Source organism: Hyaloscypha bicolor (genome assembly GCF_002865645.1).
Source record: "Hyaloscypha bicolor E unplaced genomic scaffold K444scaffold_165, whole genome shotgun sequence".
In the NCBI taxonomy this organism is placed as follows: Eukaryota; Fungi; Ascomycota; class Leotiomycetes; order Helotiales; family Hyaloscyphaceae; genus Hyaloscypha; species Hyaloscypha bicolor.
Window position 1 is genome coordinate 330,755 of NW_020194667.1, and position 18,303 is coordinate 349,057.

General features: G+C 50.0%; 6 protein-coding genes across 6 annotated transcripts; 3 read left to right on the plus strand and 3 right to left on the minus strand.

Moving 5' to 3' along the window:
* Positions 1-2,485: 2,485 nt before the first annotated feature.
* Positions 2,486-7,927, plus strand: K444DRAFT_635678 (uncharacterized protein; the record flags this gene model as incomplete). Its single annotated transcript, XM_024883898.1, has 6 exons — positions 2,486-2,542; positions 2,761-3,054; positions 3,109-4,607; positions 4,659-6,675; positions 6,725-6,937; positions 6,986-7,927. 6 exons carry the CDS (start codon positions 2,486-2,488, stop codon positions 7,925-7,927), a joined length of 5,022 nt encoding a protein of 1,673 aa, XP_024729623.1.
* Positions 7,928-8,400: 473 nt separating this feature from the next.
* K444DRAFT_619434 (60S ribosomal protein-like protein L4) lies at positions 8,401-9,974 on the minus strand. The gene is made up of 4 exons (XM_024881513.1): positions 9,851-9,974; positions 9,634-9,763; positions 9,325-9,475; positions 8,401-9,276 (listed from the first exon to the last, which is right to left on the minus strand). The coding sequence occupies exons 1-4, from the start codon at positions 9,923-9,925 to the stop codon at positions 8,511-8,513; spliced, it is 1,122 nt and encodes a 373-aa protein (XP_024729624.1). The 5' UTR covers positions 9,926-9,974; the 3' UTR covers positions 8,401-8,510.
* A 464-nt stretch (positions 9,975-10,438) lies between these two features.
* Positions 10,439-12,453, plus strand: K444DRAFT_190131 (uncharacterized protein). The gene is made up of 3 exons (XM_024870913.1): positions 10,439-10,471; positions 10,527-10,603; positions 11,283-12,453. Exons 2-3 carry the CDS (start codon positions 10,589-10,591, stop codon positions 12,048-12,050), a joined length of 783 nt encoding a protein of 260 aa, XP_024729625.1. The 5' UTR covers positions 10,439-10,471; positions 10,527-10,588; the 3' UTR covers positions 12,051-12,453.
* Positions 12,454-12,785: 332 nt separating this feature from the next.
* Positions 12,786-13,275, plus strand: K444DRAFT_619436 (uncharacterized protein). The gene has a single exon (XM_024881514.1). The coding sequence runs from the start codon at positions 12,857-12,859 to the stop codon at positions 13,214-13,216; it is 360 nt and encodes a 119-aa protein (XP_024729626.1). The 5' UTR covers positions 12,786-12,856; the 3' UTR covers positions 13,217-13,275.
* Positions 13,276-15,517: 2,242 nt separating this feature from the next.
* On the minus strand, positions 15,518-16,990 carry K444DRAFT_635681 (uncharacterized protein; the record flags this gene model as incomplete). The annotated part of the gene is made up of 1 exon (XM_024883899.1): positions 15,518-16,990. The coding sequence occupies one exon, from the start codon at positions 16,988-16,990 to the stop codon at positions 15,518-15,520; it is 1,473 nt and encodes a 490-aa protein (XP_024729627.1).
* An 84-nt stretch (positions 16,991-17,074) lies between these two features.
* K444DRAFT_190117 (uncharacterized protein) lies at positions 17,075-17,927 on the minus strand. The gene has a single exon (XM_024870912.1). The coding sequence runs from the start codon at positions 17,626-17,628 to the stop codon at positions 17,158-17,160; it is 471 nt and encodes a 156-aa protein (XP_024729628.1). The 5' UTR covers positions 17,629-17,927; the 3' UTR covers positions 17,075-17,157.
* Between the last annotated feature and the right edge of the window lie 376 nt (positions 17,928-18,303).

Genomic DNA, 18,303 nt, shown 5'->3' on the forward strand with positions numbered 1-18,303 from the left:
ACAGTGACAGTAATAGCAAGGTATGTCTAACTTATTTATGTGCTTCTTAGTAGTAAAAGTCGAGTATATGCTAGGAGCATGCCTGACGGGCCGTTAGGTTGAGGACGGAGAAGAAGAAGCGAGGAGTAGTGTTCCTTTAGTAACACAAGTATTTATTATATCTTAAGGCCGAGCATATGCAAAAACCTGATTGATTCTAGGGAAAATACAAGGGTATTTGCGCTAATTGATAGTAGGGGACGGCTTAAGGGATAGTAGGGCTTAGCTTCTGGCTCTCTAAAAACGAAGTTTTAAAGCAATGACTTTTCTTTCTTTTTCTCGATGAAAAAATGGAAAAGGTTCTCCGGCTTTTCAGCATTATTGTATGCTATTCCTCCGATATTTCGTTTTTTTTTTTTTGGTGCTGCAATGCTATAAAGTCAAAGTAGTGACTCGCCTTCGAGTGGCCTTTGTACGAAAGGGGGTCTCAAGAAGTCAAGAACCACCCCCTAGTTTGCCATCGCCGTTCGAGGGAAATTATGGGGCAATGGCCAATATCCTATGTTTTTGGTTGGCCTGAGCGTCTTACCGCCTTGCAAGGGCTTGACTTCCTGAGACCCCCTTTCGTAATTTTGACGAATGCTCAAGCTGTGTACCTCGTTTAGGCGACGCGCCTGCCCCTTGATTCAGCCGTGCGCGTGTTTATCTTCTTCGGGAATACCAACGCCCCCCTTTGCTATCGCCAACATCATCCAGCTATCCATTTCATCACTGCCATTTGATCGAGAGAGTGCGGTGGGCGTGCGTAGTATTGGGAGTAGGATCATGGACGGAAAGAGGGTTGATTGAGGGTCAGAAGTGGCTTTGAGCTATGGCGTCCACCACCAATATTCTCGACATCATCGAAGATGGCCCCCAAGTATTTACAGACAACAACATCTTCACCAACCCTGATATTGTCCGCTGCATTGACAATTCAGGATTCGGTAGAATCGGTTGATGTGTTGGGACCTCTCAGAAAAGTCTCGCTACCAAAAACTGAGCCTTCTTAGTTGAGGCTACTCAACGACTCACAAACATATCTGGTCCCAGCTTTGCATCTATCTCGGCCTTCGCCTTCAGGTCCCGGTCGTCGATATTCTCCTCAGCGGTACATCCAGAGGCTTTCTACGCCTCAATGGCAATTCACCCCGAACTGCGACAACTCTTCCACCAGCGAAAGTCGGCTCTTGCTATCAGTGGCCTAGACGGTTTAACGACAGATATACTGGATATGCTGCATTTTCTCGACTCAGATCAATGTGAACGTGGAGTAGCTATTCCTTGGGTTGAGAACGGCGATTTGCGACTCCACACTATCTCGTCTCAGCTACAAATCGGTGTTTAAGGATGGGTAGACCCGTTAGTATTGATGTCTTGTCTCATCGGGGATGTGATCTGATGTTGATCAATCTTGCCAAAGCGCATGCGGATGCTGGTATGTTGAAAGAGATGAAAACCGGGAGGACTTTGTGGTAATGATGGGATGGTGGGTGTATTGACCTATCCCAGAATCCAAATGGAAAGCGGTAGAACATGTCATTATTATGCCAACTATTTATCCACTTTCACCTTGACCTGAAGCTATTCCAGTGAGATTTGGACTAATCAACTTAGATGTTGATCCGAGAGGGGGGACCATTTCAGAGTGGAACACTTAGAGCATATTGAGTCATCATACAATTAGATAGTCAGCGACGAAGGCGACTTTTCGAAGCGAGACTGTCAAATCGCCGCCTACCTTAATGTTCCATGCCGTCAAGGAGCAAGGCAGCAAGCTTGATCAACTCCTGACTCTTGACAGAAAAAGGAAGGCTTTGTGCGCCGAACCCCTCCCCCTCGATCCCCAAAATATTAAATAATAAGTGCGCCTTGCATTCAAGCTCATCAGCCTGCTTGCCAGCACTCCCAAGGATCGAGTCAACCACTCCTCCTCCCGATATCACCTTGATACATTGCCAAGACGCCGGGACCTGGTTGTCTATCTCTCCCAGAGAACGACTTTATTACAAAGTTCTTCTCTACAGAAGTGAGGCAAACTTGCAACCCCTCCTCCAAAGACTTCGAAGAGTTCGGTGACCGCCCAAGACACTTGTCGGAGGCCCCGCCGCTTGCAAAAAATCTCGACACCACCTTGATTCTTTACCATACACGGGGTACAGAAAGAATACAACTCCATACACGACACTGCTCCACAAAGGTGAGTCAGACTTGCAACGCCCCCTCCAAGGAAATCCTAAAGGTCGGTGAAGGCCCAAGTCGAAACCAAAGAACTCGTCACACTTTCGCTTAGCACAATACGTGGCGTGGCAGCGGAGAAGTTTCTGGCAAATTCATCGCATATCTTCAATTATCAACGGCTTCCACCCTTTCTCAACAAAGATGGGGACATAGATGAATCCTTGCAACTAGCACAGTATCACCATTGCATCCCAAGTGGTGGATCCGACATCATTGTTGGCCCAAGATGGCGCGATCGCGGACAGTCAGGGACAAAGAGGGAGGGGAGAAGGAGAAAGCCAAGGTGAGTTGATCCACATTTCATTTACCGGCACTACGGCGGCCGACAGGGACAATGTCCGCATGGCGCGGTCATGCCAATCGAAAGAATAAATCACTTTTGGACATCGGGTCAAACTGAACTTTGTTTGTCACTTTATTCAAGGGCAGCTTTATCTGTTTCTCTTTTGCTTCCAGCTCTCTTCTATTCCCTGATCTGACCATGGCATCGACATCCTCTAGGCACAAATATCAATGGACCCAGACAGCCGGAAACGCGTAGGAGAGTCGTTAAGTACACAACGCAGCGTGCCGAAGTCGAGGAACCGCAAGTCTCGCGCAGCATCATCTTCACCAGCACCTCGGCACAGCGCCCCCAAGAAGAAATCCCACCGCAGAAAAGACGAAGGCCCCGAGAAGGTATATTCTTTGGCAGATCCTGGAATACTCGATCAGAAGGAAGAGAAAGGAAAGGTCTATTACCTGGTCAATTGGGCCGATGATCCAGAGACCGGTCGAAAGTTCGATCCAACTTGGGTAGGTCATAACTTCTCTTACTACGTTAAGGCGCAACTAATATATCTTGCATAGGAACCTTATAACTTCGTAACTCCCGACGTCGTCGCAGCTTGGCAGAGCAAGAAGTCACCGGTTGGAGGAACAAGGGCGGAGGGTGCTTCGGATAGTCAACAACGACAGTTCATCGACCTGACAGAAGAAGACGACTCCATTCAAGACAGCCAGCCTCCCCGTCCAGCAAAACGCCGCAAGATTACACACGGCCCCAATCCAACGTCAGAAGAACAAATCCCCGCGAAGAAACCAAGAAAAGCTGGCACAATTGAATCGGCGAGATTCCAATCTGTTTCCCAAGAATCTGTGGCTCAAGAAGAGAGACCGAATGAGATCAAGGATAGTTACGAGGAAGAGCAGCAGTTGAGATTGGCTGGAGTTGGGAACGCGAGGGTTGAGATTCCAGGGCCACAAGAGGGTTTTGATCGTGACGCCTACTCCAGGGTGGTCACATCATCCCAACCTTCTCAACCTTTGTCCACGTCCCAACTACCGCAAACCTTGCAATCGCAAAACCTTTCTTCATCACAGCTGCAGACTCCAGCACCGCGTCACAAGTACTCCTCCCTCATCTGGGACGAGGACATTGAGGGGGTGGTTCCAGATTCGCAGGAGCAGCCGGGATCGTCCTCTTACAAGCCATCAGAGACCCCAATCTCCAAGACTGTATCAACTTCGCCGGAGAATAGTGAGGCCCCCACGGGGACAGATTTCGTCGCTAGGCTTGGAAGCACTCAAGTGACGTCTGGTGAAGACTTTAGCCCTTCTGCGACAGTGGATAGTGCATCTGCAGAGCCATTCTTCACTCAAGCAAGCTACGTAGACAAAGGAGCGCAGTCCAGCTCTGTGCAGACCGCATCAAGCGCAGCACCATCCTCAGCTCGGAATCAGATTTATGCTTCTGCCCAGGAGTTGAGGGACAATCAAGTCCGAGAGAGTGAGCCTCTGAACGTGCCTCCAATACCTGAGAACTCCCCTGTGCAGCTTGAAGTGGAAGCATCCCCTTTGCAGGACTTAGGGACATCAATAGACACTTCGCTGCACTCAGTTGTCACACCAGCATCGCAGGGATTCCAAGCTGTTCAACGTTCCAGCGGACTTCCAGATACGACTGAATCGCTGCACCACTTCTCGCCCCGTCCAGCAGAAGAGCAAACTTCTTCACCAGATTTGCACTTGTCTTCAGATTCTTTTCTTCAGCCTGACGAGGCGAGATCTAAAGAAGGAGAATTTCTGAAGTCACCAACATCACTTGATGAGATACCATCTTCTCCACCCAACCTGCCCACCTCTCAAAATTTTCTCCCTTTTCACAAAGCTAGCACTATAGAAAAGGACACAACTCATCAGCACTCGCAGCCCAGCCAATCACCACAACCAGAGGTTCAGACAAGTTCAAGCATAGAATTTGGAACCCAGGTACCCCTTGAACAGGTCGAGGACGCCTATCTTGTTCCATTATCATCTTACATACGTTCGTCTTCCATCGCTCCATCTCCGGTGCCTTTGGTTGAAAGGTAAGCTCACTAGTCTGTCCTTTTCCTTAACATTTGTTTCTAACAAAATAGTCACATTCCAATCAAAAGACCCGCAAACCAGCTAGTCTCATCTTTAGAGAGTGAGCAGTCACGAACATTACGAGAAGAGTCCTACCAGCCCCCATTGCTCAGTGAAAGACCACTCTCAACTTTGGAGGGTGCGTTACCCGCTGGTATAGCAAGTCAAGCTTCACTCGCGGCGCCAGCAACGCCTGTTCAGACACCTCGAGACGACATTGAGGAAGGCTCGGCAGAGACAACTAGCATTGGTGCAGACCCACCTTTTCTGAGTATAAATACGCAGGCCTCGCCTTCACCTTCAAAATCCCAAGGTCTTCCGTCGCAAAGAGGGCCAGAGAAGCGGAGTCAAGAGTCTTCCAACAGTCTTCCAAGTCCTCCGTTCGAGAAGACAGATTCGTCTGCTGAACAATTTGCGCAGTTCACATCCCAAAATCAACCTTCGTCACCGCTTCAGCACGGACAAAGCTTAGATATAGCTGGGCAGCAGTCTTCTCCAGAAAGACCTTCGACGCGACATCAATCAATTTTGACCTTCGAGACAAGAACCTTTAAGCAATCCCAGTCTCCGCAACCCGCCCGTCAAACATTCGCACCCAGACAATACGAACAAACAACTGGAGCTAGCGGAAGTTGTCGTTCTCCCAAAGCGTCTGTCACAATTGATTTGACAATGGACGATCCACCTGTCTCCACTCCGACTAAGCCGGACAACCCCGTGTTGGCGAAGCTGAAATTGAGGAAGGCAGAGGCTCTTGCTAGGAGAGCTGCAGAGCGAGAACGAGCTACGAGTGCTTCGAGATCTCTTCCTCAATCACCAGCTCCTCCTTCGCCCGCTCTTCAGTCACCCGCTCTTCAATCGCCAGCTCGTTTGTCGCCGGAACCAGCAGCAGCAGCGGCAGCAGCGGCCGGAGCAGTAAAAAATGTCGCCGTAATTGCAAACCAGGCCCTGCCCTTGCAGCAAACGATCGAGGAAGTTGCGCCCGCTCTTAAGCCAATTGTGTCCCCAAAAGCTTCCCCTGAGGCCGAGGCCGAGCCTGAAGCAGAATTACCAGTGACAAGTTTGCGCATTCTTCTCCAAGACCCAGAGGAATATGCGATTCCGTTACCTATGGTCTCGTATGCCCGAGATGTCTATGTGAATGCGATCAGGGCCCGTAAGAGCCAGAGATACGCTTTTCTCACGGACGAGGTGTTCGACTCTAGCTTAGTGGGGGAGATTGACGCTATGATGGACGAGTTAGACCAACTTTGTAGTCACCAAGATCTGATTGAGGATGATTTTTCGACACAGAGGATGGAGGTGGTTGAACGGCAAGCCAAATGGGCAGAAAATGTCAGCACGAAATGTATCTTCTTGGCCGAGTTTCTGTCCTTGATGCAAACGGAGGCCAAACAAATTGCCATTCTCGTCCGTCCTGGCCGGATGCTTGAGATTCTCGAGGCACTCTTCACCTGGCATGGCTTTGTTTATAGTCGAGCTGATCGGCCAGGCTACACCGGAAATACTTCTGGTGGTCCAATGCAGATCAGTCTGATCCCCACCCGAGGGGAGATACTTGAATTCGATCCTCCGTCGGTTGTGATCGCATTCGACTCGACCTACACTTCCGTGCCGTTCCTGAAAGGCTTACGGGCCACCCCTACATTTCCGAACAAGCTTGTACCACTTCTCTCTCTTGTTGTCACCCATTCGATCGAACATCTGGAGAAGTGTTTCCAGCCAAACCTTGAGCCGGTGGAGCGAAAGATCAAGCTAGTCAGCTGCTTAACGCAGATAGCAGATGGCGTCGGCAAATTAGGCATCGGATATCTCGATCCTCCACTTGCTGCGAAGGCTGTTGCTGAATATGTGGTGAATAGCACCATTGATGGCACGTGGCCTCTGCTTCCAATGCCTGATATTGAGGATTTGAAACTGGACATCGACAGCTCCCAACCACAGCAACCTCAAGAACAGCCGACTGACATGCCATCAAGCGATACATCTCTGGCGCAAGTGTCTCAATTTGGCATGAAGCGTCAATTGGTAAGTTATCAGAATCACAACATCTCAAGCAAATGCTAATTGTTCAAAGGAGATTGAAGACGATGCTGGCCGTGAGTCTCCCAAAAGACAAAGATTTACTCCAATCCCTGGTGAACCAGACCCTACTCACGTCAGTGATACGGTCCTTCATACATCCTCACGCAAAACTCCATCAGCTTCTGCAGAATTGAGCGAGACGATGGAAAAGGCGAACACTTTAGATGACGAGCAGGGTGCCCAGGTCTCGACCCTCCTAAAGAAGGTTCGTTTCCATCTCACCTTTACCCAATGGCCTGCTAACAGATCGTAGGTCACTGATCTAGAAATCCAGCTCCGAAGCAGAGAAGCAACTGAATCCGAGCTACGACAGTCGAATCAAGACCTCGAAACCCGCTGTCAAGACTACGAATCAAGTATTGCGGCTATCCAACCCAAGTACCAAGAAGCACTCAACGACCGTGGTGAATTCGAACACGAAATGAACCTCGCCTCGGATCGACAAACACACCTACGAAAAGAACTCGAGAATAAAGATACTGAAGTCACTAAACTCCGAGAGCTGAAAGCTACTCTCGAGAAAGAGCTTACCGAAGCACGAATGGCCCTCTCTTCTTCCTCGATCCCCGAGATCGCAGAAATGGGAAAGATGAAAGAAGATCTCGCCAAGGAGAAATCTGAGAAGGAACGCCTGCAAAAACGCTTGACGAACATGCAAGGCGATCTCGAGTACATGCGCAACAACTACCAAAACTCCTCGACCCTAGCCGCTGAACACGCATCCGAGAACCAAGCTTTGCAAGTCGAGCTTGCACAGTTGAGAGAGAAGGACAAGCGGGACATGGTGCGCATCCACGAGATCCAGAAGAATAGCGAGGTTGCAGAGTACTTGCGACGGGTGAAGCAGCTAAAGGAGCAGAATTCTGATTTAGAGCGGGAACTGGAGAAGAAGCAAGAGGAGCTAAGGGCTGTGATGAATGGTCGGCGTGCCACGAGGGGTACCAGCGTCCCGCGAAGTCCTAGAATGGGTACTGGTGGCACCATGTCACCGAATCCTAGACCGATGGGCAGAGCAATGCAGATGGGTAATATCGGAATGGCGATGGCGGGTGGAAATGGTGGAAGTCGTGGCAATAGTCCGGCACCTGGAGACCTAGGTGGCTTCCGTGGAACGGGGACTTTCGTTGGAGAGGCGCTGTTCCAGGATAATCGCGGGCCGGGCGGAGTGAGATGGGGAAATCATCTGCAGCAGTAATGCCTATGGTTGTCTGTAGTCATAGAGGATACCAGGGTGGATATCTGGGGGCAAGTGGTGGCGGTACATAGATTGCGATGATGAAGGGATGAGGGGCGGCGTTCGGTGGCTGGTGGGGATTGCATAAGCATAGTGCCTCGGATTTATGAGCGGAGGCTTTTTTCTATTTGAGAATGAAGCGTTGATTCTACATAAACCTCTCGTATACTTCTGCCCTGACCTGATCATCTTTACTCCTGCTGATTTAACGTCTCTTACTTTTGCTGGTGGTCTCGCATCAGTAGAGAAACTTCAATGTACCAAATCCTGCGAAACAATAGAAAAGGGCGAAATGTGCGAGAAGCCATGGGACAGGGAAATGAATAAAGAAAAGCTCGAGAATACCGTATTCTGCGTCACGTCACGTCAGAAGGGAGGGGAAGTGAATTTTAGAGTCATCCGCGAGTGTCTTCATTATCTATGTAGACATCAGCCAGCTTAACTTGCCATTCAGACGAAAGCGCCACCATAGCACAACCATCATGCAACCCTTCCCTTCCTAACAAAACGAAAAAGCGCCGAAAAGAACCAGAGCCGCACCACTCTAATCCTCCTTCAAGACCTTCGCGAACGGCGTCTTAGCAGCTCGCTCCGGCTTGCCGGCATCCAATCCCTTCGTGCCAATCTTCTCCTTGGAGTAACCAGCAGCGTATGGGTTGAGTCGGAGAAGAACTTGCTTGTTTTGCAGCGGGTTCTTCTTCTGAACGCCTGCGCGCTTGGTTCTCGATTGGCCGATTGCAGCGCGGATCACGGCTTGCAGTTCGGAGGAATTGATCAGGCGGCCGACATCAGCTTGTGTGACGGAGGGCGAGGGGAGGAGGAAGTCCTTCTTCAGGCCTGAGGGGACGGTCGTGCTACCGTAGATGGTGTCGAGAGCCTTGAAGGCAGCGGAGGTCCAGATGATGAAGCGGCCGAGGTGTCCACCTGGTGCAAGTTGCAAGAGGTTCAGGGCGAAGACGGAGGAGGTCTCGACACCGGCGATGTTGCGGAATGCGCGGGCGAGCTCTTTTCCATCAACCTCGGGGTCGTAGACAACGAGGGGTCCACGGCGTTGGCGGTGGCGGCGTCCTCGGAGCTTGCCCTTTCCTGCACGCAGCTTGCGGGACTTCTTGACCTTGTCGACGTCTGCGGATGCACCAACTGACTTGAGAAGGGCGAGAGCACCGGAGGTCTTTGCAATCGCGGCACCTTCGAAGACCGAGGAGTTGATGACGAGGGGGACTTCGGGGACGGTGGACACTTGGTGACCACGAGCCATCAGGAGAGCTGGGACGGAGGATGCGGCCAAGGCGGAAACGGTAGCGTATCGCCTGCTGTGGTCAGTATGTTGGAGTTGGGGAGGGGTAGGATGTACTCACTTCTGGCCAAGGTTGATCTTTTGGTGCCACTTTCTCCAGACCTTGGTGGGTGCGAACATACGACCAGATCTGCACATGTTGCCGAAAGCAGCTTGTCCAGCACGGTGGGTTCCTCCTCCAGAGACACGGGGAATACGGGCAACAGCGCGACCTGTGTTGATGTAAAATTAGCCATATAGTATTCCTGTGTCCCATTTCATCTGCACAAATTGTAATAATTCCACCACAAATACGCCGCTCTTCTCCCCCTCAGATAGTCGCATTTCTCCGCCCTCCACACCCCAAATGAAGCAAATTGTGTGTACTAACCAGTACCCCAGGACTCAGCAGAAGTTTGGTGACCAGCCTTCTCGCTCACGGCATATGGTTGACGCTTATTCTTGGCCATTCCGGTGTGGACGGTTTGGACTATATCGGGTCGGATGGGCGAGAGGAACACCTATACAATCCCAATCAGTTCAATTCCCCCCAGTGTCCAATCCCTTCCCCATCCTCCATCAATGGGAGTCTTCTGAGCGTATCGTACCTTTGGGAGAGGGTGAGTCGCACCACTGGCAGAGCCATCGGCGGACAGGATGCTGACAGTAGGACGGGAAGCCATCTCGAGGGATTGATGACTTTGTCGTAGATGTCGTTGTCGAGTTGTCGTTGGAGATTCGTCGTCACGAACTTTTCAAATTTGCGAAGTTCAATGTGTGTGCTAGCCTAAGCGAGTGGCTTGCGGTTAATTATCACGTGGTTATTCCAGCCACACTTCAAAGTCTTCGCAACTCTCCATCAAATATTCAGAATCTTCGACCAGTGTCCTGTACATTCATCATGACACGGAATTGTTGCCCCATTTACATCGAAGATGCACGAACCGAAAACTCGGAGCTGCAGACCTCCTACTGCCATCGTACCGCCAGTCCTTGGTACCTTTGCTCACACTTGCCCGACGAGATGTCCTAAAGTTTCTGTGATGTTGAGAGATACTTCGATCTTGAAAATGGGATATTTCTTGTAACGTTTTTTGCATTGTTGGGACTCGCAGATGGGAAGCCCGGTGATCATTGCTGCTGCAAGTGTTGAAGTGAGAGGATAAACGCAGTCTTCTTCTGCATGGGATTTGGTTGATGGGGGTGTATCATACGAAGTCTGGTACAATGTGAATTTCACGACCAAATTCATTCTCTAATTTGTTTGCCTGACGGTTGGAGAAGTCAGAACGTGAAGTCTCGTCTCAGTGACGGCCGTCACGTGCAGTTTGCCTTGAAGGACAGATATGGGAGTCAAATGCGTTAGTGAGCCCTTTGCTTCCATTATTCCCCTCTAATCGGTTTAGTGGCCCAATTCCAGTGATTGTGCTTCATGCTGTTGCGACTTTTGCATTCTGATACTGTGTAAGGTCATAAATGAATATGAAATTTCCTAGTCTTGAGTAATTGACTTTGTTTGCTGTCTGAATTCTCCACACTATCCTGAGCATTCTGAGAGTGGCTGACACCAGCCTTGTGCCCCCTGGTATCAGTCAATGTGAAGGTGCAACAAACATAGTTGGATCATTCGTCAACATGGCAAGATGCCGTCGCGATGAGTGTTCTGTGGTGTGCAGTACATCCAGCCTTCCGGAGCCAAACTCTCCAAAGTATAAAGACGGATGTACTTCTCTGATTCCAGCATTCCGCTCCCTTCAGACTTGGCCTTTTCCGATAGAAGCGTCTTACCAAAGAATAATTTTAGCCCAACAAGCGAGGATGGTCTCTCTTCTTACTCCAGCCCTCCATGTATCGGAAACCGAAAGCAACGCGCTTCAAGCTTTGATTTGGGTTGCGTTGTTTCATTTCATAGTCTCGACCATTAGCATTGTTTGGAATTCTATACCAGCCATCCCCTGGTACTGGTTCCCAGCAGAAGCAAATCAAGTACGCTTCCCAAAATGCCATCCTTATCAAAGGCAAGGCTAATATGGCGGATAGATTGATATTGGTGACGATATTGGAGAGTTGCTCCCGAGCGAAAAGGAGAATCGGACAGGAAAGCCAGGTCACTTCGAGACACTTGCTACATTTCGCAATGACGAGGAGTTCTGTCTGAAAGACGCACTTGAGCAATACCATGAGAACCCAATACCTTACGCTAATGCTCTAGCAGAAGTTGGAAAAGAGATTTGCGAGGTTACTTACCAGAAAGATAGTACAGAGTACCGTGCATTGCGGGCCAAGGATCGCGTCCGTCGGCAGCGATATTACCACATGATCGAGGGCGTAGATAGAACCTTCACGTTTATGAGTCTAAGGGAATGGTTCATGCCGTGGCAAGCAGTGCGACTCTTCGACACACCGAATCAGATTTTCCGAGACTATGTGAATGCAATTGGCATGAAGATCTTGGGATTCGTGGGTTTGATAGACGCGCTGGAGACAACCAATACTTCGAACACCGTCAGATGGATCGAAGAATTCGAGAAATTTCGGAAGAACGTCAATAGGCTGTGCCGGGACATCGGTTGCGAAGTTGAGGACTTTCCTACTCTTCAGGAGACCATTCAGCGCCTGAAGAGATATGCATCCGAAGAGACGCAGAAGATGTCGCCTCTCTGGGAAGAGAACGCCCGGCTCAAACGCAAACTTGAAGCTCAAAAACGCATCATCGCTGCCGTGCAGATTCGTTGTACAATCGAGAACTTGGTTCATGCGATCCCGAACAAGGGCAAATACGACGACCGTGCGGCAGGCAACAAATGAAAGACACTTTGGAGCGATATTCAGGATGATGTCAAGATCAACGACCAGAGTCCGTTCTGTGCACTGTTGAAAGGCGCTACAGGACACCGGGCCGACGATATTGTTAAAGCAGGAGTGAACCTCTATTCTGCCATGAGTGCCGAAATTCATGGATATGAAGGGTTGGACGCCAGCTACGAGCATTTTGACATCCCAACGAACAAAATCTCCCGTTCGCTGCTTCCATGTCCCCACAGGGCCTCGAAAGATGTAGATTGGAAAGAAGAAATCAAGAAGTACCCCCATAAGCTGGAAGGAAACCCAGCGTGTTCCAACAAGTCTTCCAAAAAGTCTCGAGAAGAGCCGTCAAAGGAGTAGATAGAGTCTCTCGGTTTCAGTGAGGAATGTATAAGCAAGATTCGGATGAAGGTTCAGGGAAGTCTGGCCCCATAGCTGATACAGAAGAAGAATCATCTACGGATTGGGCGGATTGTCTTGGTGAAGAAGATGACCCAGGAGATGAAATCCTTGAGTCATAAAAATAATGTGGGACGATGAGGGTTTGAGTTACCCTATAAGCCTCAGCACATTTGGAGACTCTCGAGCTGGAGAAAGTCGTTCTCGCAACGTACTTATTCTACTTTTCTTGCGGTTGATACTTGGCTTTGCCTGAATTTTGCGATAACATGGAATGAAAAAACCATCTCTCTCTAAGCAAGACGTATTGTTGTACATTTACCTGCATCGCTGTCTGTACAGTACAGTACAGTACAGTACATTGTGAGTAGCTTCGAAACGGAAAAGGTGAGTATGCAAGTAAGAGTTGCATGTGTAACTCCTTCTTGTTAGACCTGAAACAAAGGAGCAGCCATATACCTCTGACCAAAAGCCTCCAACGTCAACCTGAGCGCTTTACCTCCTGTCCAGCTTTCATTTACATCGTAGGATTTTCTCACGCGTTGTTAACGGCTGGCCACTACACTACTGGATCAGCCGTCGGCGCAGCAGGGAAGCACGCCTTATTCGCATCTTTAAGCTCTGGAAAGCTCGGGCTCGGACACGGCCTCACCTTGGGCTTGTACGGCGCTGAAAGCGGCCATGATGTCGTCTGCGAGAGTGGAAGGAGGGGTCAGGACGGTGAATCCATCAGGTGGGGTTCCGTATCGTTGGAGCCGGACCGGAGATGATAGTGGAGTCGTTGTTTTTGGTTCCTGATGTGGGATCTACAGTACCTTCGTAGGTTTCGATCATCTGGGCAAAATTTACATCAGCTTTTGATTTCGCGGAGAAGTAATAATGGTGGGAGGGGAGGGGAGGAAATTGGAAATAGATCACAATCTCCCAAAAGTGATTTGGGCACGAGTTTGATGACTGGTTGTAAAATCACATGGTTGGATCTTGCTCTCCCGCGAGATGCTGGATCGTACTAGTGACATCTGAGGTTATCTTCATGTCTTCCGTGATGTGCATCAGTGTTGAGAAGATGGGAGTTGAATCCATACATTTTGTTGCGTGGTCGGTTGGTCCTGAGATCGTAACTGTTTGCATGGCGAAGAAGCTTGGGACTCGGAACGCGAATGATGGAGCTCGAACTTGCCAGATATCGCCTGATGGCTTCGGCTTTTGCGTAGCGTCAGAGTCGGGTATCATGCCGTTTTATGACGATGCTGTGATCCCCAACTATGCTTGCTCAGCTAGTTGCTGTGGGTTTAGAAGCAGCGAGGAGCATTTTGAAGGCGGTGGCGGAGTCGACGGTATGGATTGGGTACGCGTCTGGCCCGGAGTGGGTTGTGATGCCGAACACCCAGAGCTTCACGTAGACTGATCCTTTGGATGACAGGCCCTCGATGATTGAAGTGCCGAAATATCGATGCTGATGTAGATGGTTACGAAGAGCAAGTCCGTACTGTATCTTACGCCAATGACAATTCCTCCGTCTCCTATAAAGTGAAATGGCCTATAGTTGATGAAAAAGTCGGCATCTGCATCGAGATAGGCTTCCGATGGACCAAAATTTAGATGAGCTGACAATAAGCCTCCTCCCACGGGAAATTTCGGGCGACGGAAAGTATGCTTGGCCGGTTATTGAAAGTCCACCATCCAGAAACCGGCTGGTAACTTGACCCAGTCTGATGGAAGAGGCAAGTACTCTATTGTCATTGTAAAAAATCGTTTCCACAAGCTTCGAGAGAAAAGTGGCTCTAGGCCCCAGCACTCACTTTATTATCATTAACCAACTCTTTAGAAATTTCGTTTCACGTCCCCCGAATATTGCCTTCTATGCTCGGGAATATCCTGAACTGATGTCACAATATATCAAAGTTCTCAGCCTGGCAATCCCCGTTCTTAAGACATTCCGCTTCACCTTGCATAATCCTTGAACATACAGTTCTCCAACCAACATATATCCCCTGTCATTCCGACGTCTCAGAATCCGAGGCACCGAACATCCATACAGCAAAACGGGAATGGCTCCTTGCTGAGCTTTGCGGGACGCCATTCCGATGTATCCTTTCGCCGTCACGAGCAGTCACGGCGAGGAAGAAGTCTGATCAGCCTGATCTCGTTCTTCTCCGCCACGAGAGGCAAATAATCCATGTCGTTGAGATCGACCTGGGTTCGGGCCTGCTGCATAAGCGTCGAAGCCCCGCAGCATTGAACAATGAATGAAGCTGGGATATGATATTAATAACTGCGCTTTATTATAATATGTAGGAGAAGACAGAGAATGCAGCAAGAAAGGGCGATCAGCAGTGCCGCCACTACCAGGGGTGAGCCTTGCCCTGTCGGCAAGAATGAATTTGGATAGAACTGGTTCCGATGAGGCTCCGAGTATCCTCGTCAACTGAGCCAACCGGGGACGAGGCCGTCAGCTCTAGAATGTGGTTAAACATGCTAGAATTAAAAGCAAATACTAGACACAGCGCCTCGAGATTATGATGCAGAAGAGGATCATTTGGTTGAGAGATGAAAGAAGTTGTGGGAAGGTTGCTGCGCACAGGGAGGTGTCGCACATGCAGGAAGGCCTCACGTGACACAACCAATGAGGTACAGTAACATCGGGAAGCTTCGAAGCCTTGCCGTCCTTGAGGCAAAACTGGAAACTGCCCTCCATCACTGAGGTTGTACAAGCCAACGAAGAACAATCACACTATTACAAGGCTATCAAGAACACTCCTAATTACACGCTTTGCATCCCACATATACATGAATAACAAAACAGGACCAGTCTCGTCTCGTCATCTTTGCCTGCTTCTGCTTCGATGCATTTGCTCATTTCACAATCATAAAGCGCCATCCGTCCTTCCCTTCCCGTTCCGAACAAATGAATAACGCCAAAAGCGAAAGGTATCTAGCGCGCGATTCCAACAAAAACAAAATAAATAACATCGTGCGGAAATGACATCCAAGAAGTACAAGGAGAGGAAATAATTTATCCAAAACCCCCACTGTGCAAGGATCAAAGTCCCTCAATCTTCGTTCAAGTGTCAAGTAGACATCTGCGGCCTCGCTCCCTTCCCCTTCCAACTCTTCGTTCTCACTAGCTTGCCGAAAGCGATCGTGCGTCTCTCCTTCGGCGTCGGTATCGACGTAGGAGAGCGAACAAGCTCTCCCGCACCCTTGATGATATCCTCGTACCTCACCTTCTCCCCTGCCTCCACCTTCTTACTCTCTAAGGAGGAGGTTCGAGGAAGGGAGGTGGATATACGGAGAGGTTCGCGATCTGACTCAGCGGTCTCGATTGGCTCGCTTGTAGCTTTCTCCTTTTCTGACTCGGTAGCAGCAATAGAGAGGTTGAGCATTGATGCCGAGGCCTCAGAGTTTTCGCGGGGTCTGATGACGCCCGCTGTGTATGCGAGTGAGATCTTTGGCATACTTGGTTTGCGTGCCTTGCTCAGGAAGCTCGCACCCCACCGTGTTGGAGTTTTGGGCGTCTGTTCCTCCCTCTCCTCTCCAACATTGTTGTTGTTGGTATTCTTCGACAGCGGGATGTATGATGTCGATGTGGTAGAGGTAGGAGTAGCGAAGGGATCGGAGTTTAGGAAGGTGTGTGCGCTTTGGGAAGCGGATTGGAAGGAGTTTTTCGTGTTCGTGACGAGCGAGGTGAGGTTCGATGCTAGGCGGGAGGACTTTCGTGGTGCTAAGGAGGTGTTGGTGTTGGAAGGCATGAGGGAAAGGCTCGTTGTTGATGCTGCATAGGGGACTGCTGTTGTGCTGGACGGAGGGGGCGAGTAGAGGGAAGTAACGCTGGAAATTGACATTCTTCTCAAGGTGGGGTGGAGCTTTAGAGGTGTTGGTCTTCGTGTTGATTTCTGTAGTGAGGATGTGGGCGTGTGGGAGGAGGTAAGTGTTTCGAGCTTGAGAGTAATTCTTTTGTTGGCGGTGGAGGGAGAGGTATTTGGGACGTTGATCTCGACAATTTGGGGTTTGCCAACGCTGGTGAAGGATACTACTCTCGCAGTGTCTTCTTGTGATTTCCTGCTTGAGGCTCTCGGCGAGGATGCCCGTGTTGCTTTTGCGTCTTCCGAGCTGGTGCCTTCTTCGAAGTCGGTGGGTGAGTCGTCGTTGTCGTCTGAGAAGGAAGCATCTTCCTCGCTCGAAAGGTATAGTTCATGAGGATCTGACTCGTGAACGAGCGATATCTTGTCTTCCTCCTTCTGTCTCGACCCATCCAGATTCTGCAGCTCAAGCATGACGTTCTCCAACAGTCTCGAAGCCCTCTTCTCGCTCCGTTGAGGCACAACCGGAGGCTTGACAGGCTTTTTGGGCCGCCCACGATGAATTATACTGCCCTCCATGTCCGAATCATCGCACTCCTCTTGGTCGTATTCCTCAAAATATTCGTACCCGCTATCCTGAACTGTCTGTTCCCTCACTTCCCCGATCTGTTGTTGAAGAAGGACAGAGTGCTGCTCCTGGCCATCTTCCCTCAAAGAACCCATCTTCGTAAGTAGCGGCATATCTCCCTGCCTTTATCTCTCTGAAACGGCTCCAAATTGTTCTCTTCTTCTTTCTAGCCAGGGACTCCTTTCGCCAAAACCTTCCAAAAGGCACGATCTCGGCGGCGCGCAATGTGATTATCGCACTGAGAAATACTCCGGGATCTATAGTTGACGGAGCTTGAGGATTATCGTGGCTCTTGGGATGGTTGTACTACAATCAACAGTATGAAGACGTAATTGCAGGATCGCAGTGGGAAAACGGATGAATTAGCACCGAGAGTAATATATGTAGTGCAACGATGACTTGAAATAGAGGAGCAGGGAAGCAGAGCTATTCTTTGTGAGGATTGCAAGGAGGCGTGACGTTTCATGTAGAAAGCCGAAACGATGGAAAAGGTTCCGCGATAACCTGAGTACCCGAAACATGAGTAAACTTTGGAAAACCAAATGGAGGGTGCGGGAGGAGAAGAGGATTTAAACAGGTGCATAAAAGAAAATAGAGAGGGTGTGCCATGCCAACTGTGCGTGGGACGATGAGCTGGACCTAGAACTGGACCTCGAACTGGACCTGCTTGCTGCCCGCCATCCTGTGCCTCCCTACTCACACGACGAACTCTTTCTGGTGCATCATCCCTCCAGCCAGCCAGCTCGTGCATTCCGATGAGCCAATCTCAGGGCCCTCTCCTCGAGGCTGTGAAGAGGATTGCTAGCCGGGCCAGCAAGTGTCCAATGCGAGACCAGGGTGACCAGAATAGCCCCTGGTGGCCGTTGGCGGTGGCTTCTCGAATCCCTTGCCATGTCCAGCAAATCACGAGCTCTCGTCGGGCCCCAGCCGAGACGCACATTCTTTGCGCTGGCGAGTGTGCTGTCTGCCCTCCTTTCAGGCTGCTGTCGTTCCTGCTATCGCCGTTTCATGTATGGGATGAACGAGCGAAAGAGAGCCCCATTTCAGCTGCAATCGTCCAAATCCGCGTCCAGCCCGAAGGAAGGGGGCCTCCGTGTGTCAGAATAGAAAGTCAACGTTCTCCAAGAGGCACGGAGTGTTTGTGACCTCTGCAACTCACCTGGCCCCGACCACTACGCGGTCGGTCACCGGGACGGGAGGAACATTCTTGCTCCATGTTCCAAGGTGCAAGCACTTCCACCAAACGCTCCCCGTTCCAAGTTCGCGGCCGATCACTTGATCCCGCATCTCCGGAACATGCTTCAAACGTGCCACAGACGGCCTGTCAGGAACGCTAAACTTGTTCCAGATCCTGCATATCTCAGACCAGGCATAAATCCACCAATGCAGCATCTCTGCATCACCACGCATAATTTCTCACCAGAAA